This window comes from Aedes albopictus, chromosome 1 (genome assembly GCF_035046485.1).
Source record: "Aedes albopictus strain Foshan chromosome 1, AalbF5, whole genome shotgun sequence".
NCBI classification, from domain to species: Eukaryota; Metazoa; Arthropoda; class Insecta; order Diptera; family Culicidae; genus Aedes; species Aedes albopictus.
In genome coordinates this window covers 258,617,646-258,639,232 of record NC_085136.1, presented here as the reverse complement: position 1 = coordinate 258,639,232, position 21,587 = coordinate 258,617,646, and the positions used below count along the sequence as shown (strand labels likewise).

General features: G+C 43.3%; 1 protein-coding gene across 6 annotated transcripts in view; it reads right to left on the bottom strand.

Annotated features, from left to right (window-relative positions):
* Positions 1-5,251: 5,251 nt before the first annotated feature.
* Positions 5,252-21,587, bottom strand: part of LOC109411403 (baculoviral IAP repeat-containing protein 6) — an 86,764-nt gene continuing 70,428 nt past the window's right edge. For 5 of the 6 annotated variants that reach the window (XM_029860329.2, XM_062846671.1, XM_062846669.1 and 2 more), the window contains one exon: positions 5,252-6,506. In XM_029860329.2, the coding sequence (XP_029716189.2) occupies positions 5,922-6,506 (585 nt within the window). In that variant the 3' untranslated portion in view covers positions 5,252-5,921. The remainder of the gene's footprint in view (positions 6,507-21,587) is intronic. The other variant, XM_062846670.1, reaches the window with a different exon arrangement.

Genomic DNA, 21,587 nt, shown 5'->3' with positions numbered 1-21,587 from the left:
CCTAGAGGTGTTCTTGTTGGAATTGCTTGAGGAATCTCTAGAGGAAATCTTGAAAGAATTACTGGATGTATCTTTGAAGAAATCTCCAGAGGAATTCTGGAAGACTGCTATTTCTATTACTTTTCTATTTCCGGAAAAAAAAATCCCTTGGGAAACCCCCGAAGGAATTCCTGAGAGAATTCCTGGGATAATCCTTGAAGAAATTTGTGGAGAAATCCCTGGAGGAATCTCTGGAGAAATTTCTGGAGGAATACCTGGAGAAATCCCTGAAAAAATCCTGGAAGTATTCCTGGAGAATTTCTAGGAAGAATTTCTGAAGATCTGCTGGGGGATTTCCTGGAGGAATCTTTGAGGGATTTCGTGGAGGAATCCTTGGGAAAATCCCTGGAGAAATTTCCGGAGGAATCCCTGAAGCTATTCCTGATGGAATCTCAGGAGAAATTCATGAGAAATTCCTGGAGAAATCCCTAGAAGAGTTTCTGACATAATTTCTGAACTTGTTTCTGAAGGATGTTCAGGAGCAATTCCTGGAGAAATATTTGAAGGAATTCCTGAAAAAATCCTGGGGTAATTCCTGGAGGAGTTTCTGAAGAAATTCCTTGATAAAATTCTGGAGGAATTGCTGTGGAAATTGTTGGAGGAATCCATGAGGTTATTCCTGGTGGAATCTCTAGAGGAATGTTTGGAAGAATTACTCGAATAATTTCTAGAGGAATTTCCAGGCAAATTTCCTAAAACATTCCTGAAGGTATTCCTGGAGAATTTCCTATATTTTGTGAAGAAATCCCTATAGGATTTCCTGGAGGAATCTTCGAAGGATTTCCTGGAGGAATCGCTGGGAAAATCCCTGAAAAAAACATCGTGAAGAAATCCCTGGATAAATACCAGAAGCAAGGAATCTCAGGAGAAATTCCTGGAGAAATGCCAGGAGGAATCCCTGAAAAATTTCTGAGGATATTCTTAGAGAATTTCCTGGAAGAATTTCTGAAAAAAATCCCCAGAAAGTTTTATTAAGTAAATCCTGGAGCGGCTGCCATGCTTTCTGAAGGATGTCCAGGAGCAATTCCTGGATAAATTCCTAGAGAAATTCTTGGGGCAATTCCTCGAGAATTCCCCGGAGGAGTTCCTGGATCAAATCTTGGGAGAATGCCTTTGGGAGTTGCTGGAGGGATCCTTGATGGAATTCATGGAGGAATTCTTACGACAATTACTGAATAAATATCTGAGGGAATCTCTAGAGGAACCCTGGGAGAAATTTCTGAAAAAAATCTCCTTAGAAATTCCTGGAAGAATTTTTAGAGACATTTCTGGAGAAATCCTCAAAGAAATCCCTGGGGAATTATATTCCTGGATAAATTTCTGTAAGAATTCCAGGTGGAATTCTATCAATCCCGGAAGCAATTTCTGGAGGAATTCATGAAGGAATGCATTGAGGAAACCTTGGGGGATTTCTTGGAAGAATCGTTGAAAAAAATGTAGGAATTCTTGGAAAGATCCATGGAGGATATCCTAGAGGAATGCCTGTAGGAATTCCTTCAGAGGAATTCCTGGAGAAATCTCTAGAGGAATTTCTGGAGGAATGTCTAGATGAATTCCTGGAGGAATATTTGAAGAAATCTCTGCAGGAATTCCTGGAAAAAATCCTAAAGGAATTCCTACAAAAACAAAATTGTGGATGAATTTCTTATGGAATTCGTAGAAGAATACCAGGAATAATTCCTGAAGTAATCGCAGATGGAATTTTTGGACAAATTTTGGAGGAATCCTTAGAAGAGTTCCTGAAGAAACTCCAGAAGGAACCCCGGAAGCAATTTTAAGAGGATTTAGTAAGGGAATCCCTAAACAGTTCCTGGAGGAAGTACAACAAATCCTTTTTTTACACGACTTTTTTTACGCGATTTTATTTTGCACGATTTTTTTACGCGATTTTCTCGAAGTTACGCGACTTTTTTTACGCGATTTTGGTTATTTGTGGAGGGCAAATCGCGTAAAAAAAGATTTCCCTTCGATTTTTTTACGCGATTTTACGAAGTTACGCGAATTTTTTTTACACGATCTTTTTTTGCGCGGACGCATCCATCGCGTAAAAAAAGGATTTAGTGTACTGAATTAATTCCTAGAGGAAATCCCTAATGAATACAAGGAGCAATTCCTGAAGAAATCTAAAGAAGAGTTCCTGGGAAAATCTTTGGAGGAATTTTTAAAATAAGTTGTTCCAGAAAGAATCACAGAAGCAATTCCCAAGTTAAACCCTTTAGAAATTCTTGGAGATATCCCTGGAGGATATCCTAGAGGAATGCCTGTACGGATTAACGAAGGAGTTTCTAGAAATACTCCTGGAGGAATCTCTAGAGGCATTTCTGAAGGAATTCCTGGATGCAGATTCCCAGAGGAATAATTCCTGGAGGAATCTCTGAAGAAATTTGTGGGAGAGTTTCTTGAGAAATTCCTGGAGAAATCCCAGAAAGAATTCCTGAAGAAATTGCAGATGGAATCCTTAGACAAATCCTGAAGGAATTCAAAGAAGAGTTTGCGGAAGAACTCCTTGAGGAATCCCTGTAGCAGTTCCTGAATCCTGTAATCCCTGCATGAGTTCCTGAATCCCGGAAGCAGTCCCATGAGAAATTCCTTAGGAAATCCCAGGAAAGCTTACTTAACAAATTCCTGGAAGAACTTCTGTAGGAAATAAAAATGAAGGAATCAAGGTCTGCAACAATTTTTAGACGAATTATTGTTGGAATCTTTGAATAGACTCCCAAAACAATGTTTTATACAATGTTTCATGGAAAAATTTCCAGCAAGGGTTTCTGAAAGATATTGCAGCTGAAATACTTCGAATTATTCCAGATTGAATTATTGAAGCAATCTCTAGTGGAATTCTTGAAGGAATATATGGAGAAATCGCTGAAGAAATCTTTGAAAGAATACTTGCAGAAATACCTAAAAGAATTGACATACCTTAGGGAATCCCTGGAGGAATCCTCGAAAAAATCACTGGAACAATCACTGGAGAAACCTCTAAAGATATCCCAGGATAAATACCCGGAGGAATTTCTGGTGAAACCCATAACCCAAGTAACATAACTAGCTGACTAACAGTTTCTTAAGCTTAAATTTGAATGGTTTGTTCCACTCTTGTACAACAAAAATGTTTGTTGGGAAGGGCTGTTTGCAGATCAGAAGGAATTTCCCAGCCTATCTTGATGCATGGGAAATTCCTTGCCTGAATTCCTTAAGAAACCGTTTTTTCTTCGATCGTAGTGCGCAGTTGCGAAGAAATGACAGTTCAAATGGCAGTCACTGTGAAAAGTTTTTGCCAGGAATCGGTTAAGAAGTTTCTTGAGCGATTCCTGTTGAACTTGAAACTAGGCTATAGTCTCTATGACATAGAGGAATTCTTGAAAAATTCTCTGGAGCAATTCATGATCAAATCAAATCACTGATGGAAGCTATGAAAAAAATCCTGAAGGAATTCGTCCATGCATTCTTACAGAAGCATCTGTAAAAATTTCTGAAGGAATCGTGGGAAGAATTCTTGAAGCATTTCTCGGAACAAACCCTAAAACAATTACTATCGGAATCCTGCAAGATACTCATGGAAGAATTCACGAAAAAGAAACTTCTAGAAAAGGCCCCTGAGGAATTTCTGAACAATTCCTGGAGAAGTTCTTGAATAAATGCTTAAAAGAATTTCTGATGGTGTCCTTGAAAGAATTCGTAAAGAAATTCCAAGTTTTTTTTTGCTCTTAGCATGATGTTGTTTGAATTGAATACTAGTGAAATTCGTGTAGCAGTAGCACATAACTGCACTCTATATAAATATAGTATTTATTTATTTCGTCAACCGTTCGTATCGTAGATGTCTGTATGGTCCTTCGTTTGTCTTCTTTTTCATCTGTTCGTTGTAGTCTTTTTTTATCAATAATAAGTACCCTTTGTCTGCCTTCATGTAGTATAGGTACTGGTTTCCTGAGTTCCGTTAAAATCCTCGCCTCGTCCGAATTTTCTTACACTGCGTTGTCCTGTTTTAATGGCGTCTGCTACGATGTTCCTGGCTGTATGTTGGTCCTTGATGGCAACGTGTTGTATGATCGTTATCTCCATGTCAAGATCATCGTAGATTCAGGCTTTTTTGTCCTTGATACCGCTGAAACCCTCCATAAGTGGCAAATTTCGGCATTCAAAGAACTTACCCACGCCGGTTTTTTTTATGCTCAATCAATTTATTAATAAGTATTACTAGTTCATAATATCCATATAAGGTTTTGTTGTATAATTTTCACGTTTCAGCTATGTTGTAATTGTTGTGTTCGTGTATCTTTTTCCACACCCACAGAATTTACTTGCTAACATCCTATACTTACGCGGAAATAGTACTTTCTCGCTTGTTTCCGTTCTGCGCACTTTGCCAATTGCTTTCTTATTTGTTTTACGGTAGGTAGGTATACTGCCGTGAATCGCATATCAGTCCCATCTTTGCTGGATTTCCTATGCAAATGGGACTGATATGCGATTCACGGTAGTATAGGTCTATACTTCTCGTTTTCTCTCAATTCTCGTATCCTTCATCTTCTCTTCATAATCATCCACTGGGAGAGAGAGTACAGAAAGTGTTTTCCGGGCTTTTTTTAGGTTTTACCAACTAATAAAATAATCCAAAAAGCGTATTGGTTCGTAAGGGGTTCTTATATAACTAGCTAACGCAAAAAATGGGCAAAGTAAATCCATCCTATTGTTTTATTTCGTATAAAATGTTTTGAACTACAAAATCAACCATTTTCTTTTATCAGTACGAATATTAAACCTTACAGTTCGGATTGGATACAATTGAAATGAACTTAAAACCTAGTGCGTATTCCAATCAATAAATAAATAATCAAAATATACTTGCTTTGAAATAATAAAACAAAAACGATGTTGGAATCACCTTTCTCTTTCTCTTTCTACATTATGGCTATTTTTATTTCTTTGATTTCGGCGCGCTTATTACGACAGGCAGTTAGAAGTCAAGGAGAATACATTTTACTAAGGTGGCGCAGATAAACATTGCAAACCACTGGTTGTCTCTTCCATTCTTCTGGTGTTCTTATGGAACTGAAATAGTGACGTCACTACTTTAGTTGCATAAGAACACCAGAAGAGTGGAAGAGACAACCAGTGGTTTGCAATGTTTATCTGCGCCACCTTAGTAAAATGTATTCTCCTTGGTTAGAAGTAACTTTCCATCGATTTGACAGAGATGACGCAAGTGTTTTCCTGTCTTCGGGGAATAATGCTAAGTCCTGTTTTCTATGGTTTGTTTTTTTTTTCTCTGTTCTCTAGTACATGAAGGATTTCCCTAAATATTGATTTGTTGATTTGCTATAATGTGGATTTTGATTAGCGGTTTTGCGGACCTACAAAATCTTTGTCCAGTGGAGGATTTGTCTTCATTCCTAGCCTCCATCATTCAGTGCTCTTGCCTCGAACATATGCTTCCAGTTTTTTGAAACTACAATTTGGCGTCTATGATCTGAAAAACCATCGGAAAAATAATCTTTTGTTGGAAGATCGAAAAATAATGGCAGAATAACTACAAAGGCAGATTTCTAAAAGACAGTAAACATTGAAAGACGATTCATTAATTTAATTTCGATCAGCCAATGGCTGACGAAAAATAAAATAAAGTCTGTACTGCATTGTAAATTTGATTCAGAATTTGTAAAAAAAAATGATGCCTTCTTAAGGTTTACGGTCTTTATAAATTTGCTCTTGCGAAAATTCTGCCTTCTATTTTTAGAGTTTTGAAAGCAACTCAAGAAAATGTCCAACACAGTACTCACGCATACTGTTTTAACTTAAACAATAGAAGGCTTCTCGTCTTTGCACTGATGCTCCAGGACTAAGATGACATGCATTCGGACACGGACAAGTACCACAACTTACCACACCATCGAAAGGACAATCTCCTCCGGCGACAGGTCCGGATTTTCCTCCTGGCCGTCGTCCGGAATGCTGGTTCCCTTGTCGTTGCTGCTACTGCTGCTACTGCCCTCACCACCAACAACCACATCGTCCACATCAGCCTTTATGATCACTTCGTCGACGACTTCAACGTTCTCGTCTTCGTCGTCCATCACGATTGCATCCTCGCCGGATTGTAAGAGCAGTTCGCTTTCGTCTTCGTCCTCCAAGGTGGCCAAAGGTTTTTCCGGGGGCGATGGAGTCGATGCATCAACTACCGGTGCGCCACTGCCAGAACCACCACCAACGACAACCTGGGTCGACGGTGTTGTCGGCGTGATGCCCGTCACGAAGGGGTAGTCCGCCTCTTCAAGGCCTTCCGGAGGCTTCAGCTTGGCGAACTCCTCGCGAAGCTGTCGATACTGCCGCCGGAGTACCATCGCGTTGAATGATATCGTACGGCCGGTACGCTCGTTCTGCAGCGGTTTGCTCAGCTCCGCTATCCAGTCTTCGATTTGTGCACAGATTTCGTTCCGCTTCAACCAGAAGTGCGTGTGGATGACCTGAAAAAAGTTTGGAAATAGAATTAGGTATAGAAAATGCACATGGGTACGACCACTGTCCAAGCTACAGCGTCAACATTATCTTAGGAGACCAAAACACTCAGGCAGGCCAGGAGAAGGAATTCAGACCGACGGACGTTTGGGAGTTCCAGCTGACGAGAGCCGCCTCCGAGAATAGGTTATCCGTAGTATACCTTCTTCAAACACCGACGTGTATATCGGTGCTCCTGGAGATTACCACAGCAGATCGAATCTCTGATCAACTACGTTCTAGGTAATGGACAGCACTTCCCTGACATTATCGACGTCAGGACGTGACACTAAAAACTCTTGTAATCAGCAATGTACGGTACCGACGGCCGCCTCGGTACTAGTGTACATAACTGAAACAGCCAGCGATAGCCCTAGCATGAGATTAAAATCTTGAGGAAGCGATGCCCGAAACTATCGCCGAGCTATTTGCTATCATCTTCGACACCACTATGCTGCAGGAGAGCGCCTAGAGTTGATCGTGCACTCGCCTGCGATGACCACTGTCTATTGCTCAGATACAAGATTCCGTTTTGTGATTGCGAGCTGTTTCGACCTCATCTTATCCTTCACTATGACGATCGAATGCGTCTCTGTTAGCTCCACTTTCACTATCGACTAACCGTATACTACGAGGGTAATGTAGATTCACGCCCGCTCAGCGGTAGTGTGACCCTCAATACGCCGTCATACGCCGCGTTCCATAGTATCAGGCCCAGCATTTACCCTTGAGGTGCCGTAGTGGTAATGTTGTGGCACCTCTCTCTTTCGTCGTAGAGGAACATCCGGAGCATCTTTCCAGAAGCTCTTATAGTATCCGGTAAAGTCTATCCGGGACTCTTAGGTAATGTATAGGATGTATCTCGATGGCGACTCAGCTGACACTGTTGAATGTGTTATTCACGTCTAGCGTACAACCGTACAATAGCGCATTCTTCTTCGCTTCTTTTGGTGCGCTATCTCACTAACTGGTTATTCGAGAGCCCAGCGTCATCTGACATATCGGCATAGATAGTCAGCCTCGATAGAATAATGCCTGTCCAGTAGACAATTTGGTCTGTACGCCGACGGGTCGCCAGATGGCTTTCCGTGTTTGAGCAGTAGGGTTTCGAACTACTTGGCCACTCGCGTCAATTCCCAGCACCTCACTTGCCACATATTTTACAAACGCACTTCCGTAGATAATCATCTCTAGCAACATTTCTGCAACGAGATCCACAGTCAATAAGCTACACGTTCACTCTGAAGCCGCTGAAGTGCTCAAAACAACTTTTATACGCAGACGGGTGCACTTCGTCAGCACAAAGATGGGTGCCGAAGTGATTTCCCATTTGATATTGCTGGAAGTTCGGCACTGTTGGTGCCGAGAATGGGTACTGGACTAGGTGCTGCAGTAAACTCGTTGAAAATCAACTTTCCAGCAGAAAATCTTCACAACAATCACTGTTAACAACAAATTCACGCAATAAGGTATCTGATTCAAATGGAAGAAGTGGACAAAAACGGTCGTTTCGTTGTGAATTTAGGTATTGAAAACTTTGTTTACTTGTAGTGCCGGGAATGGGGTAAAAACCCCTATGGATCGCCAATCCGGAGACGGCGGGTTCGATTTCCGTTCCGGTCGGGAATTTTTTTTTGTCTCCCTGGGCATAGTGCATCATTGTACATCATTGGGGACATCTTTGATTAATTTATTAGAATTGGTTCATTGGGGGGCTCGTTTCCTTTGGCATTCTTAGGAAATTCGATAAAAAATTTATTAACTTCTGTCTGCTTGTCGCAGAGCGTTCCTTTCATTTTCTTCGAGATTTTTTCAATTTTATATTCCAGATACAATAGTCTTATATAGCGCTATCAGTCATCCACATTATTGGTCGATTTATGAATCTAATATCTCATCAAGCTCATAGCTTGTTCAAAACTATCACGGTGCACTTGGCAAGGCTTTGCGGTGCACCAAGTGCACCGCGGTGCACGATCTGAAAACCCCTGGTTTAGGTTATGAGTTATGACTACTCTGGAGGCATCAGGGGTAGTGTTGAAGGAGGGGTAGTGTTGGCAGTCTGGCAGAGATTATCCAAGCTCATTCTCCTATTTACGCGCCTTGTTCAGTGCCAGCTATTGGATGGAAATAGCAGAGAAAGCTGTGGAACACGTCTTGACAGGTCGAGGTAACAAACTGGTGTGATTCATTATTCATTTCCTTTCTTACTACATACATATCACCAATGGCACAGCCATCACTTTTTCTCATCGCGCTGAGATCATACACCAATCCTCTCGCGTTTGTTATCCAGCTTCACCCTGTTGAGCAGTTTTGTCATTATGTCCGCCAACATGTCCGCCGATGGGCAATACGTCACATTTATGTTGCGTGATTCTGCCAAATCCTTCACGAAGTGATATTAGGTGTCCGTCCACGTGCTTGGATCACTTCAGTCCTGCATTCTCGTCCAACATCGTGATGCAACTTTGGTTGTCTTCGAAGATCTGCACTGGTTTCTGTACAGGCTCCCCGAAGTCCTTCAGTAACTTTTCGAGCCAAAGCAGCTCCCGACAACTTTCAGCTAACGAAATGTACTCCGCTTGGCTTCGGACCGGTCGATGAAAGTGCCACGCACGCACGCTTGCTTTCTGGCACACCACGAAATCAAACCACCACCCAAGCGAAACAGGTAGCTTGAATTCGATTTCCGGTCCTTCACATTTCCGACCCAATCTGCGTCAGCGTACCCCTGAAGTTCATTTTTGCCGGCACCTAATACCAGCTTCAGTTCACTTGTTGCCTACACCGCCTATAACTGCATAAGTCACATTCGCAAAAGTAGACGTTGGAGAAAATTGAGCTCAAAGTTTGCAACTTGCAATAGTATGGAAAAGGATCTAAATTTTAAATCAGGTATCGCAGAACCTTGCTTGCTTGCTCACCTGTCTTCCAAGAATCGATATATTTATAGTAATGTCTGGCTGGGTATTCACTGATCAGTACAGCAAACTACCGACGAGGCTCTGGAACTTGTCATAGTTCGGTAGACTCCTCAACTCCTCCTTTTGCAATAGATATCCGACGTGCATGATACCTTCGCATCCGCTAGTCCAAACTGTTCAACCAGCTTGTCGATATATGCCTTATGATCCAAGCAGTTGTTATTTGGAACCATTTAGCCAAGGCCTTCACAATCCGTCGTAATCCATGTTATTAGAGATGACGACCAGTGTAGCATCCACATAGACGATATACACTGCGCTGTTCCGCTTCTTCTGCACAAACAGGCACGGGTCAGCTTCCGCCTGCTTGAACGACGAGGTGTACCTGTGAGTTGCTCCTCCTAAAAATGGTCTGACTCCTCCTGGATAGGAATGATATCCTCATCTCGGCAAGATTCTTCACTTCCACTGGCATCTTCATAGACACTTTGGTCTGCTGGATCGTCGAAGCCATGCTCCAAATTTTCTCAAGACTCATTAAACCACGGAATTCTTCTTCATCGCTATCTTGGTCGGCCCACCTTCCGAATAATCGGATTCTTCATCGGACTCGTCCGATTCCTCCTGCTTCACGGTGCCTATCGACTTTGTCGGCAGCTTAGCTAGCTCGAAGAAATTGTCAGCGACTGCATCTTCAACCTTCTCACCCAACTGCAAAAAACGATCATCACGACTGAAAACGACTTCGTTTGCTTTCAAGTCGATGAAATGCCACGCTTTATGCTGCTGGGAATACCCAACGAAAATCATTTTCCTCGTCTTCGACTGCAGCTTCGTCCGCTTCTCCTTCGGGAGGAACACATACGCATCTGAACCGAACACCTGAAGCATGCTCATGTCCGGGTTCGTCCCGTACCATACCTCAACGGGCGTCTGTTGTACCGGCTTTGATCGCAGCATATTCTGCAGGAATTTTGCCGTGTTAACCGCTTCGGCCCAGTACCGGTAGTGCAATCCTGATTCAATGATCAAGCACCGAGCCATTTCCACGAGCGAACGGTTCTTCCGCTCCGCCACTCCGTTCTGCTGCGGCCTGTCGTATAGGGTAGAAGCTTCAGTTTTGGCCAGTCCGGAGTTTTGGCCATAGTGCGGTATTGAGCCTGTTGCGATCTAAACCTGCGTAAATTTATTTTTTACTAGTAGATCCTAATACAATATGATGATTACAGCCGTGAAAACCACACATTTCGATTAGAAACTGGCAGAAAAAAATATATTTCCTTAAAAAATCAGCTCCCATATATCTATTTTGGCCAGGGTGCTTCTAATTTGGCCACTCCCATAAGAAATACACGTGATTGGTCAAAACAGAAACCAAACTTAAGAATATGGCCAAAACTGCGGCAGTGCTTCTATTTTGGCCAGTGCCACTTTTAATAGAAAAATCAAGTATTGGCTTGATTTCTGCATTTTTGCTTCAAAATATAGATTGAAACCTTTCATTTGACACATTGGTTGTCTTCATAGGATTATTGATTATTTTTATAAAAATGATTTCCCTTAGACTGGCCAAAACCGGTGCCCGCACCCTACTGCTACTGAATGCCCTCCTACTTGAGAAATTTGACCAACTCTGCGCTGCGATACTCTCCTCCTTGATCCGATCTAATGATCTTTGGAGGCCTTCCGAACTGCGTTTTCAGCAGACGCATGACGTCCCGGATAGCATCCACCGTATACGACCTTCTCTTCAGAATGTACAGAGTGGTGTAGCGGCTGTAGTCATCGATTAGCGATAGGAAGTATCGACGACCACCGGGTGTAGCCGTCTTCATCGCCCCGCATAAGTCGGTGTGGATCAATTCCAACACTGCCTTCGAATTCCGCTTTACTTTTTTGGGGAATGGCAGCCTTTCCATCTTCCCTTCCAAGTAGAGTTCACAAGAATATTTAACTGAGCAGCTACGTACCTTGATACCGGTTGCCAAACCTTCACGCTCCAGATCCAGAATAGCTTGTGGATAACGGTGCCCCAGTTTCCTGTGCCACTCGTGTATGCAATCCGATTCCGATTTGGCAAGCTCTGCCTTAGCTTGCTTTTTCGACACCTTTCTCTGTTGACCGTGCCCAATCGCTTCTGAGCTACTGGTAGGTACCTTCTTTTTTCTTCTGCCGCTGGCACATGATGCAGTTCTTCTTCTTATGGCCGGGCTTTTCACAAAAAAAAACACCACACTTTTCTTCTTATCGTCCGCTTTCAGAACAACAGAATTCACTACCGATGGTTCCCGCCGCTTGAGCGCTTCGTTAATTATCTTCCCTTTCACTAGCTGTATGTATATGGTCATCGGCTTGTTGCTGCATCCTGCTCTTACCCATTTGTTGGTGAAAGGTAAGAGCAAGATGCAGCAACCTGGACCATGTTCAACCTACTTCATTGTACAGGACAAATAGCTTCATCATCAATTTTGCTCCGGTAGACTTCAATCTGCGAAACCAGTTGATCGGACCGCATGAAATGAGCTTCAATACTTGACCGATTATCATGCTTCATCTCGAGCACTTGCGTTTCAGAATGAATCGACTCGTGTTGCCGTCCCAAATTTGTTTTGGGTCTTCTTATCCTTTATATATTCGAGGTGACTGTCCGCAACTGCTCCAGTTAGTACCGGGTGATATTGTTATCTTTCTTTCTTTGCCTTGTTTATTCTCTGTTACTTCTCCAGGTTGATCGCAGCCATATCTCTAGGACCTCCCAGATATCTTCCTCGATAGCTTTCTTCTCGATACAATGTACAACTGCTAACTGCTCCCGAAAGGCCAGAAGTATGAATCGTTCGCTATTGAAGAAATTATTGAAGTTCGTACCACCGAAAGGCTTGATTCGCAGGATTTTCTTCAACTCCCATCTTAACGATCTTTTACGTACTGCTGCCGGAACAAAAACGATTCGAAATTATCTGAGTCCAAAATGCATTAGCAGAGCTGCCTCAGCGGTTGAAGGTTGATAACAGAATGAATGCTTTAATAAGTTCACCGACAAACTGACCATGTGTCATTGTTGAATTTCCGACAAAGAAGGAGCTGTCGCTTTGGGTGGACCTCTCATCTTTGTCACCGACTTGCGAAGTTTCAGCAAGTCCTGTTTAAGGTCCTTCTTCTTCTTCTTGGCGTAACGTCCTCATTGGGACAAAGCCTGCTTCTCAGCTTAGTGTTCTATGAGCACTAAGGTCCTTGCTGATGTTATTTCGCCCTCTGGTGTTCCCGATCACCTCATCGAGCTGCTCGGCGACTACCAACGTCTTTGGTAACCCAGTCCTGTTGCGGTTCAGCGCTTGAGTGAGATCTGCGCCACTCATCTTCGCTTCCTCCGTTGGTGCTGCTCCGCCATGAGCATATCCTGACTGCTTGTTCCGGCTTCCGCCCTTAGCCGTCACTCTCTCTACCTCGCCACTCGTACTCTTTGTAGTGTTATCTATGTAAGAAAGGGACTACCCGAGGGTTGGCACAGCCGCTTATTGAGACTGAGCGCAGAGCCGAATCAGTGCTTATCAGGAGTGTTCATCTGAACCTATGTACTTCCACCCAGTTAGTTGCCAAAGCTGTATACACACTCAGATTTGATTACCGAAGTCGGTAAAATTTTACTGGGTTTTTGAACAGCAGAGTTAAGTCGGTAAATAGTTGTGAAAACCGAAAAGTCGGTAACACATAAAATTTCGATCTGTCAAACAAATACTGATTTAGTCAGTAATAGCTGATAAAGCCTGTATCCGCAATAATCGGGACACAGTAGTACGGCTGTAGCTCTGTAATGAATCGGTAAAATTGGCCAAATCATTGACCGAGAACTCTTTGGAATATGTTTATTATGTGTGCCAAATTTCATAAAAGTCGATGCATTACTTTTAACTGTGGATGAAAAACAAACAGACGTGGTTTTGAGCATTTTGTACAATCATGACCAATTTTCATTCGCATGGTAGATGGTTCTTTCACGCTACAGTCCAAAGTTCTGTGATGATAATAATAAAATTTCGTTAGCAGCTATGATACTTATAGAGACACTTTCCTGCAAAAGTTCTGTTGGCACCCCTAGCGCCGACTCTGTTATCCTTCCCCGAGCAAAGTCCAACAACAAAATGACAGCAAATCGAAAACATGTTTTGTTTTCAGCAACAAATTGATATCACATTTTGATATCAGTTTATCTTTACTCAATTTGATTTCAAATTTTGTTTTCAGTTTGCTGTCATTTTACATTAATGCTAATGTTTAGTGTTAGAATAGTTTTACCTCTTTTAAGTAAACTATGTGTGGTAGATCGCGATTGCTCTTAGTAGGCCTGGTAGATACTGATTAGTTTTAAGAGAAGCTGTCAATAAAATAGGATGTGACCCATTATCTTGCCCACCACAAATGGCTGACGAGGATGGCATCCGAATCACACACAATGACCAAAGAGAATCTAGAAGTAGTGGTAGTTCATACGATTCAGACGTAGTTTCCCTTGAGTTTAATGACTGAAGTCGTGATGCTGTTATGGACAAAGAACTTGGAAGAGCATTGGCAGTTGAAAACAAATTGCAGAAGTAGTTGATGCTGGTAGATGAAGGAGAACCGGAATGAAAAATCGAATCTGCGCTTGAGACGACAGTACAAACAAATCCAGTGATTGCCAAGACAAGTCATGGAAAAGATGTCTCAAATAACGTCAAGAAAACATCGAATCAATGGGAGTATTCTATAGTTCCATAATTATGGCGACAAAGTAATCCAAATTGGGCGTATGATTTGTTGGACGGAGATTCTTGATGAGGACTTTCTGTGATAGGTAAATATATGTAAGATAGACGTCAAAGACCTTCACAGACATCGCGACGACGCGTTGGTCTGGAGGAGGTATGTATAATCAAAGTCCTTAACAGACAACGCGATGAGTTGTTGGTCCGGAGAAGGCAGAAAATGTCAAAATCCTTAACGAGCAACACGTTAGCAATGTGTTGGCTCGGAGAAGGTAGACATATCAAAGACCTTAACGGACAACGTGCTGCCAACTCGTTGGTCCGGAGAAGGCAAAGTTGTATCAAAGTCCTTAACGAGCAACTCGCTGGCAACGTGTTGGCTCGGAGAAGGCAAGAGAAATTATCCAAGTCCTTAACGGACAACGCGCTAGCAACGCGTTGGACGAGGAAGGCACTAAAAAATCCTTAACGAGCAAAACGTTAACAGCGTTTTGGCTCGGAGAAGGTAGAAAGCAAAGTCCTTAATGGACAACGCACTAACACTGCGTTGGTCCAGAGAAGGCAAAATAATACCTTTGTACAGTTTTCAGGAAAGAGTGAGATGACTTCAAAACATGTTGAGGAAAATCCAAATGACAATTGGAAAAAGGAGAAGACAATCCAGCTTAAAATGTGAACAATGAAAGACGATGAAGTAACAAAAAAGATTATTCGGAACTATTACTGCTAAGAATTCAGAGCACGACAACACTGGATAAGATTGATGGAGTTTAAATGCAATCAACACTCCTAGAGTACGCTGAGAATTATGTCACAAAAGTGTTTATGCAGTAACTTGGCTCGGATAAGGTATGTCCAATCATATTACTTATTTCTTTGCAGATATCTGGAGTTTATCACAAATTACATTTGCGTAATGATGAAAAACTCGAACGGGAACAGAACCTGATATAATTATTTTACTTAAATCGAGATGGAGGAGTTTGACCAAAGATGAATATGGGATGCCCATTAGAATGAACATGAAGAAAGATCGTCGATCGATGGTGGCTCTCAGCTATATTGTGAATGGAAACTACACATTTTCTAATTTGAAACAAAAGGAGATGTGGTAGATTGGACTGCTCTTAGTAGGCCTGGTAGATACTGATTAGTTTTAAGAGAAGCTGTCAATAAAATAGGATGTGACCCATTACCTTGCCCACCACACTATGTAAAGTAATTCTAGGGATATATCATTAGTGCAATTATACTTTTGCATTTATAATTTGATATCAATCGAAAAACTCTACATTTTACGATTTTTTTATTTTTCTTGCGCTGATAACAAAAGCAGTTATCAATTTGCTATCATCGATAGCAGGAATTGTTTTCAATTTGCTGTCACAGGAACATTTTTATGTTCTCATTTTTGATGTTTTAACCGTTAAAACGACCAAAGCGACAACAACCTGAGTTATCAAAATTTGCAATATCACAACATCAAAATTAGTTGTCAATTTGCTATCAGACTTTGCTCGGGTCTACTGTCAAAGGCTCGGGTCTAACTGCCACGTATACCGAGACTGTCATCGTTCGTTCACCACGAGTAGAAGTACCGCAACGTGCGCGTCCAGTATATTTTAATTCGTACTTTATTTGTATATTCGCTTTAATAAAGTTATTGTTTGTTACGAGTCATAATTCTCGGCCTTATTTCCCATCGTAACAAAGTGGCGACGAGTCTGCGGAATTTTCGCGTCGAAAGTTTAGACAATAACCGCCGTGGGGGAAACATGTCGCAGTCGCAACCACCTCAAGCACAATCATCGATGTCGGGCGGCGGAGAGCAGCCATTCAAGGAAACGATCTTGCAGATACTCAGCAATCAGCAGGCGCTGATGACACAGTTATCGCAGCAGGTATCGGCAATCCAAGGGAACGTCCAGAATGCAAATCGCAATGAACTGATTTTGGACTCCCTAGCGACGAATATCACTGAATTCGCCTATGACCTTGAGAAAGGTTGTTCATTCGATGCCTGGTTTTCGCGTTATGCTGACCTTTTTGAGAAGGACGCCGCTCAGCTTGCGGACGATGCGAAGGTGCGGTTGTTATTGAGAAAACTGAATCCCTCAGCGCACGAACGGTACACGTCATTCATCCTCCCCAAACTGTCGAAGGAGTTTACGTTCGAGGAAACCGTCGCCAAATTGAAGATTATCTTTGGCACACCTGTCTCTACGTTCCATCGACGTTATCAGTGCCTTCAGACGATGAAGGACGAAGATGAGGATTTTATCAGCTACTCGTGTAAAGTAAACAAGGCGTGTGTTGACTTCAAGCTCCAAGAACTGAAGGAAGATCAGTTCAAATGCCTTATCTTCGTATGTGGGCTGAAATCATCCAAGGATTCGGACATCCGAATGCGCCTTCTATCCAGAATGAACGAGACCAGCGATATGACCCTCGAGAAGATCGTCGAAGAGTGTAAGAGTCTCATCAATTTGAAGCGGGACACGGTGCTCATTGGGGGAAAACCACCCTCGTCAACTGTGGTCGCCTCGAATGCCGTTCGGACGCAGCCGAATCGAAAGGAGAAACCGAACCGAGCGAAGGATCAAGCACCGAAAACGCCATGTTGGTCATGTGGCGGCATGCACTTTTCAAGCCAGTGCAACTTCAAGGATCACAAGTGCCGGGATTGCGGTAGGACGGGCCACAAAGAAGGCTATTGCAGCTGTTTTTCATCCAAGCCTCGGCCAAAGCCGGGAAAAGGAAAGCAAGGAAATTGGAACAAGCATTCAACGAAAATTGTCGTCGTTAAAAATGTCACGCGCAGCCGGAGATACGTCGAGACAACCATAAACGGTGTTCCGGTCAACCTCCAGCTAGATTCCGGCTCCGATATTACCATCATATCCAGACAGAACTGGGTCAAGATCGGAGCGCCCAAAACATCGCCACCGGACTGTGAAGTGCAGACAGCATCCGGTGACAAGCTGGGAATCGATGCCATGTTCCGTGCCAACATTTCGATCAGTGGCGACCAACGAGAAGGTAACTGTTACGTCTGTAGCTCTAATCTCTCTCTAAACGTTTTAGGCTCAGACCTCCTCGATGAGTTTGGGCTGTGGGACGTACCATTCTCGTCCTTTTGCAAACTGGTGGACACCAAACAAGAAGACCACCAAGTCGCCGAACTGAAGTCCAAGTTCCCGACCGTTTTCACCGGCCAGTTGGGGTTATGCTCCAAAATGCAGGTGCACTTGTCGCTCAAGAAGGACGCCAGGCCGGTGTTCAAGCCAAAGCGACCGGTTTCGTACAATATGGAGGCCGTTGTGGAAGATGAACTGAAGCGACTCCAGGACAACGGTATCATCACGCCAATTACGTACGCAGATTGGGCTGCACCAATCGTGGTGGTACGTAAACCAGACCGCACTGTCAGGATATGCGCCGATTTTTCCACCGGACTCAACAACGCACTGGAGGCAAACAATTATCCACTGCCTCTTCCGGAGGATATCTTCAATCGAATGGCTAACTGCACAATGTTTAGCCATATCGATTTATCCGATGCGTATCTCCAGGTCCAGGTGGATGAAGAAAGTAGGAAGCTGATCAATATCAACACTCACAAGGGCCTCTACCAGTTTAACCGGTTGTCACCCGGTATCAAGAGCGCCCCAGGAGCGTTCCAACAAATCATGGATGCGATGCTAGCCGGACTAGACTGCACGTGTCCGTACCTCGACGACGTCCTCGTTGGGGGACGCACAGAAGAAGAGCATAGGAAGAACCTGTACAAAGTGCTAGAACGCCTCCAGGAATACGGATTCACCGTGAAAATTGAAAAATGCCGTTTCTTCATGCGCCAGGTGAACTATCTGGGCCAACTTCTGGACAAGGAGGGCATCCGCCCTGATCCCGAAAAGGTGAAAGCGATAGTGAACATGCCCCCGCCAAACGACGTCCCGACGCTGCGGTCGTACTTAGGTGCGATAAATTATTACGGGAAGTATATTCGGGAGATGCGACAACTTCGTCACCCGCTGGATGGACTGTTGAAGCAAGGAGTCAGTTTCGAATGGACAGATGAGTGCCAACGGTCATTCGATCGTTTCAAGGAGATTTTGCAGTCTCCACTCATGCTGACGCACTATAACCCCCGAATGGACATAGTTGTATCAGCAGACGCATCAAATGTGGGCATTGGCGCCCGCATAGCTCATCGATTCCCAGACGGCTCCGAAAAGGCAGTCTACCATGCTTCCAGAAGCCTCACCCCTGCTGAATCCCGATACAGCCAAATCGAGAAAGAAGCACTGGGGCTGGTTTACGCGGTCACCAAATTTCATCGAATGGTCTACGGAAGACGCTTCACCCTACAGACCGACCATAAACCGCTGGTGGCTATTTTTGGTTCCAAGCAAGGAATCCCCCCTTACACTGCCAACCGCCTACAAAGGTGGGCCCTAACTATGCTGTTGTACGATTTCCAAATCGAGTACATTTCTACGGATCACTTCGGACACGCAGACATTCTGTCACGACTAATAAATTCTCACATCAAGCCAGATGAGGATTTCGTGATTGCTTCCATCGAAATCGAGAAGGTTATCTGCAACATCGTCGGCCAATCTATCGAGTACCTACCAGTGTCATACAAAATAATAGCGGAGGCGACATCCGAAGACGACACCCTCCGCATGGTGAGGGATTACATCAGGAAAGGTTGGCTGAGTAAAGCAACATCCGAAGATCCAGGAGTACAACAGTTTTTCGCTCGACGGGAATCGCTGTATGAAGCCCAAAAGGTCCTGATGTACGGCGATCGAGTTGTCATTCCCAAGAAGCTCCAACAGAAGGTGCTTCATCAGTTACACAAAGGACACCCGGGGATCGATCGAATGAGATCCTTGGCGCGAACTTTTGTGTATTGGCCAAACATAGACGACCATATAACTGCTTTGGTCCGAAACTGTCAGGAATGCGCAGCTGTAGCGAAGACGGACACAAAAACGAAATTGGAATCCTGGCCAGTCCCCGAGAAACCATGGCAGAGGGTTCACGTGGACTTTGCCGGACCCGTCAACGATACCTACTACCTTGTGCTAGTTGATTCACTCTCCAAATGGCCGGAGGTAGTACCAACCAAGCGCATCACATCAGAAGCCACCATAGCAATTCTTCGCAAAATCTTCAGCCGATTCGGCATGCCGGAGGTCCTAGTCTCCGACAACGGGGCCCAGCTTACCAGCGACGTTTTCGAACGGTTCTGCGAGTCCAACGGTATCACCCACTTGAGAACAGCGCCTTTCCACCCCCAAAGCAATGGGTTGGCAGAAAGGTTCGTCGATACTTTCAAAAGAACAATGAAGAAAATTCAAGCAGGAGGGGAAGATCTAGAACAAGCCATAGATACTTTCTTACTCTGCTATCGCTCTACACCCAGCCGAAATGCACCAGGAGGAAAATCACCAGCCGAGATCCTTTTCGGCAAGCCGCTTCGAACATCGTTTGAGCTCATGAGACCACCAAGCAAGTTCTACAAGGATGTCAACTCCAAGCAAGCTAGCCAGTACAACGAGAAACATGGGGCTAAGACGAAATGCTTCGAAGTCAAGGACAAAGTGTACGCGCAAGTACACCACGGAAACGATTGGAGCTGGGTACCAGGAGAAGTAGTGGAGCGTATTGGGCAAGTCATGTACAACATTTGGCTGCCTGATCGACAACGGCTAATTCGCTGCCACGGCAACCAGTTACGAAAACGCTACGATACTAGCAGCAGCCCGCCGGAGGTTATCGGCCCTCAAGTTCCGCTCGAGATCTTGCTCGACACTTGGAGTTTGAACCCATCTAACTCCGGTGCTGCAGTAGAAACAGTTGAACCGCCTGCGGAGCCTGAAGGACTGGACGAGTTGCAGTTGGAATTCTTGCGTAGCTTGATGGAGCCTGATCAGCAACGACGTCGACTGCGTACTCCGGTTAGGCAACCTGAGTTAGAGGAAGTTATCCAGCGAAGATCGTCCCGGCAGCGGCGCGCACCAGTTCGGTACGAACCGTATCAGCTTTATTAAACAGGGGAGGTGTTGGCACCCCTAGCGCCGACTCTGTTATCCTTCTACTGTCAAAGGCTCGGGTCTAACTGCCACGTATACCGAGACTGTCATCGTTCGTTCACCACGAGTAGAAGTACCGCAACGTGCGCGTCCAGTATATTTTAATTCGTACTTTATTTGTATATTCGCTTTAATAAAGTTATTGTTTGTTACGAGTCATAATTCTCGGCCTTATTTCCCATCGTAACAAGTTCATCAACTTTGATCAATTGGTTTGAAAGTTACTGGTGTTGGTATACACACTAAGAAAGAATCGCAGAATTCTGTGAAAGAATTCACCGAATCAAAACTGTAAAACATGTTTTCACAGATCTTTCTATGAAATTTGATGTTTTCCAATCCAACTGTCACAACTTCACATAAAATTCGGTAAATGCAAACAAATTACCAAATTCTGTGAAATTTTTACACTACGGTTCGGCGAACATTAACATTTTCACCGTACGCTGCGATTTTTACCGAACTTCTGTGAAACCAGTAGTCGGTCATATTACCAAGTGCAAGCTGTCAAAAATTAATAGGTTTTTAATTTTTTTGCGTGAGAATAATAAAGTCATCGGTAAACTAAAGATAGAACAGCAGAACAACAAAAATGAAGATTTTACGATTTTCAACAGAAGTGCGAGATGCTGGTAGCTGGTATTCCCAGTATGTACTAATTTCTCAACAATAATATATTTTTGTAGTCATTCTTTTGAATTGCAGTTCCCGGATCCGTCATCGCGTTGGGAAGAGCAACATCCCATGAACGATCATACAAGACAACAGGCACTTTCGTCCCGTTAATTTGCGTGTTGCCCTCTCACTGACCAGCGTAATGAATAAATAATAGTATTTCAAATTAAAAAAAAAACTTGTTTTATTATGGTTTTGATTTGAGGAAGCAGTAAAATTTACCGAACAGTTTCGTGAATCACAAATATTCCAATTGGAAAATCGCCGAAAATTTGTAAAAAAATCACCGAAAGTGCTGTGAAACCTACGTAAATAAAGTACAAATTCACAGAAAAACTGTAAAACAAATCACCGAAATGTTCGGTGAATTTGACAAATGAGCATTTTTATTCTTTACAATATGTTCGGTGAATCAAAAAATCACCGAACAGTTCACCGAAAATTCTGCTGTTGAGATTTCGGTGAAATTTCACCGAATTCGGTGATTTATTCTTAGTGTGTAAGGGTGAGTGTTAGTGAAAAATTTTCGTGTTTTTCATGTGTGATGTTTGCCTATTCATAACTTTTGAATTTCTCTGCCAATTTTCATGAAATTT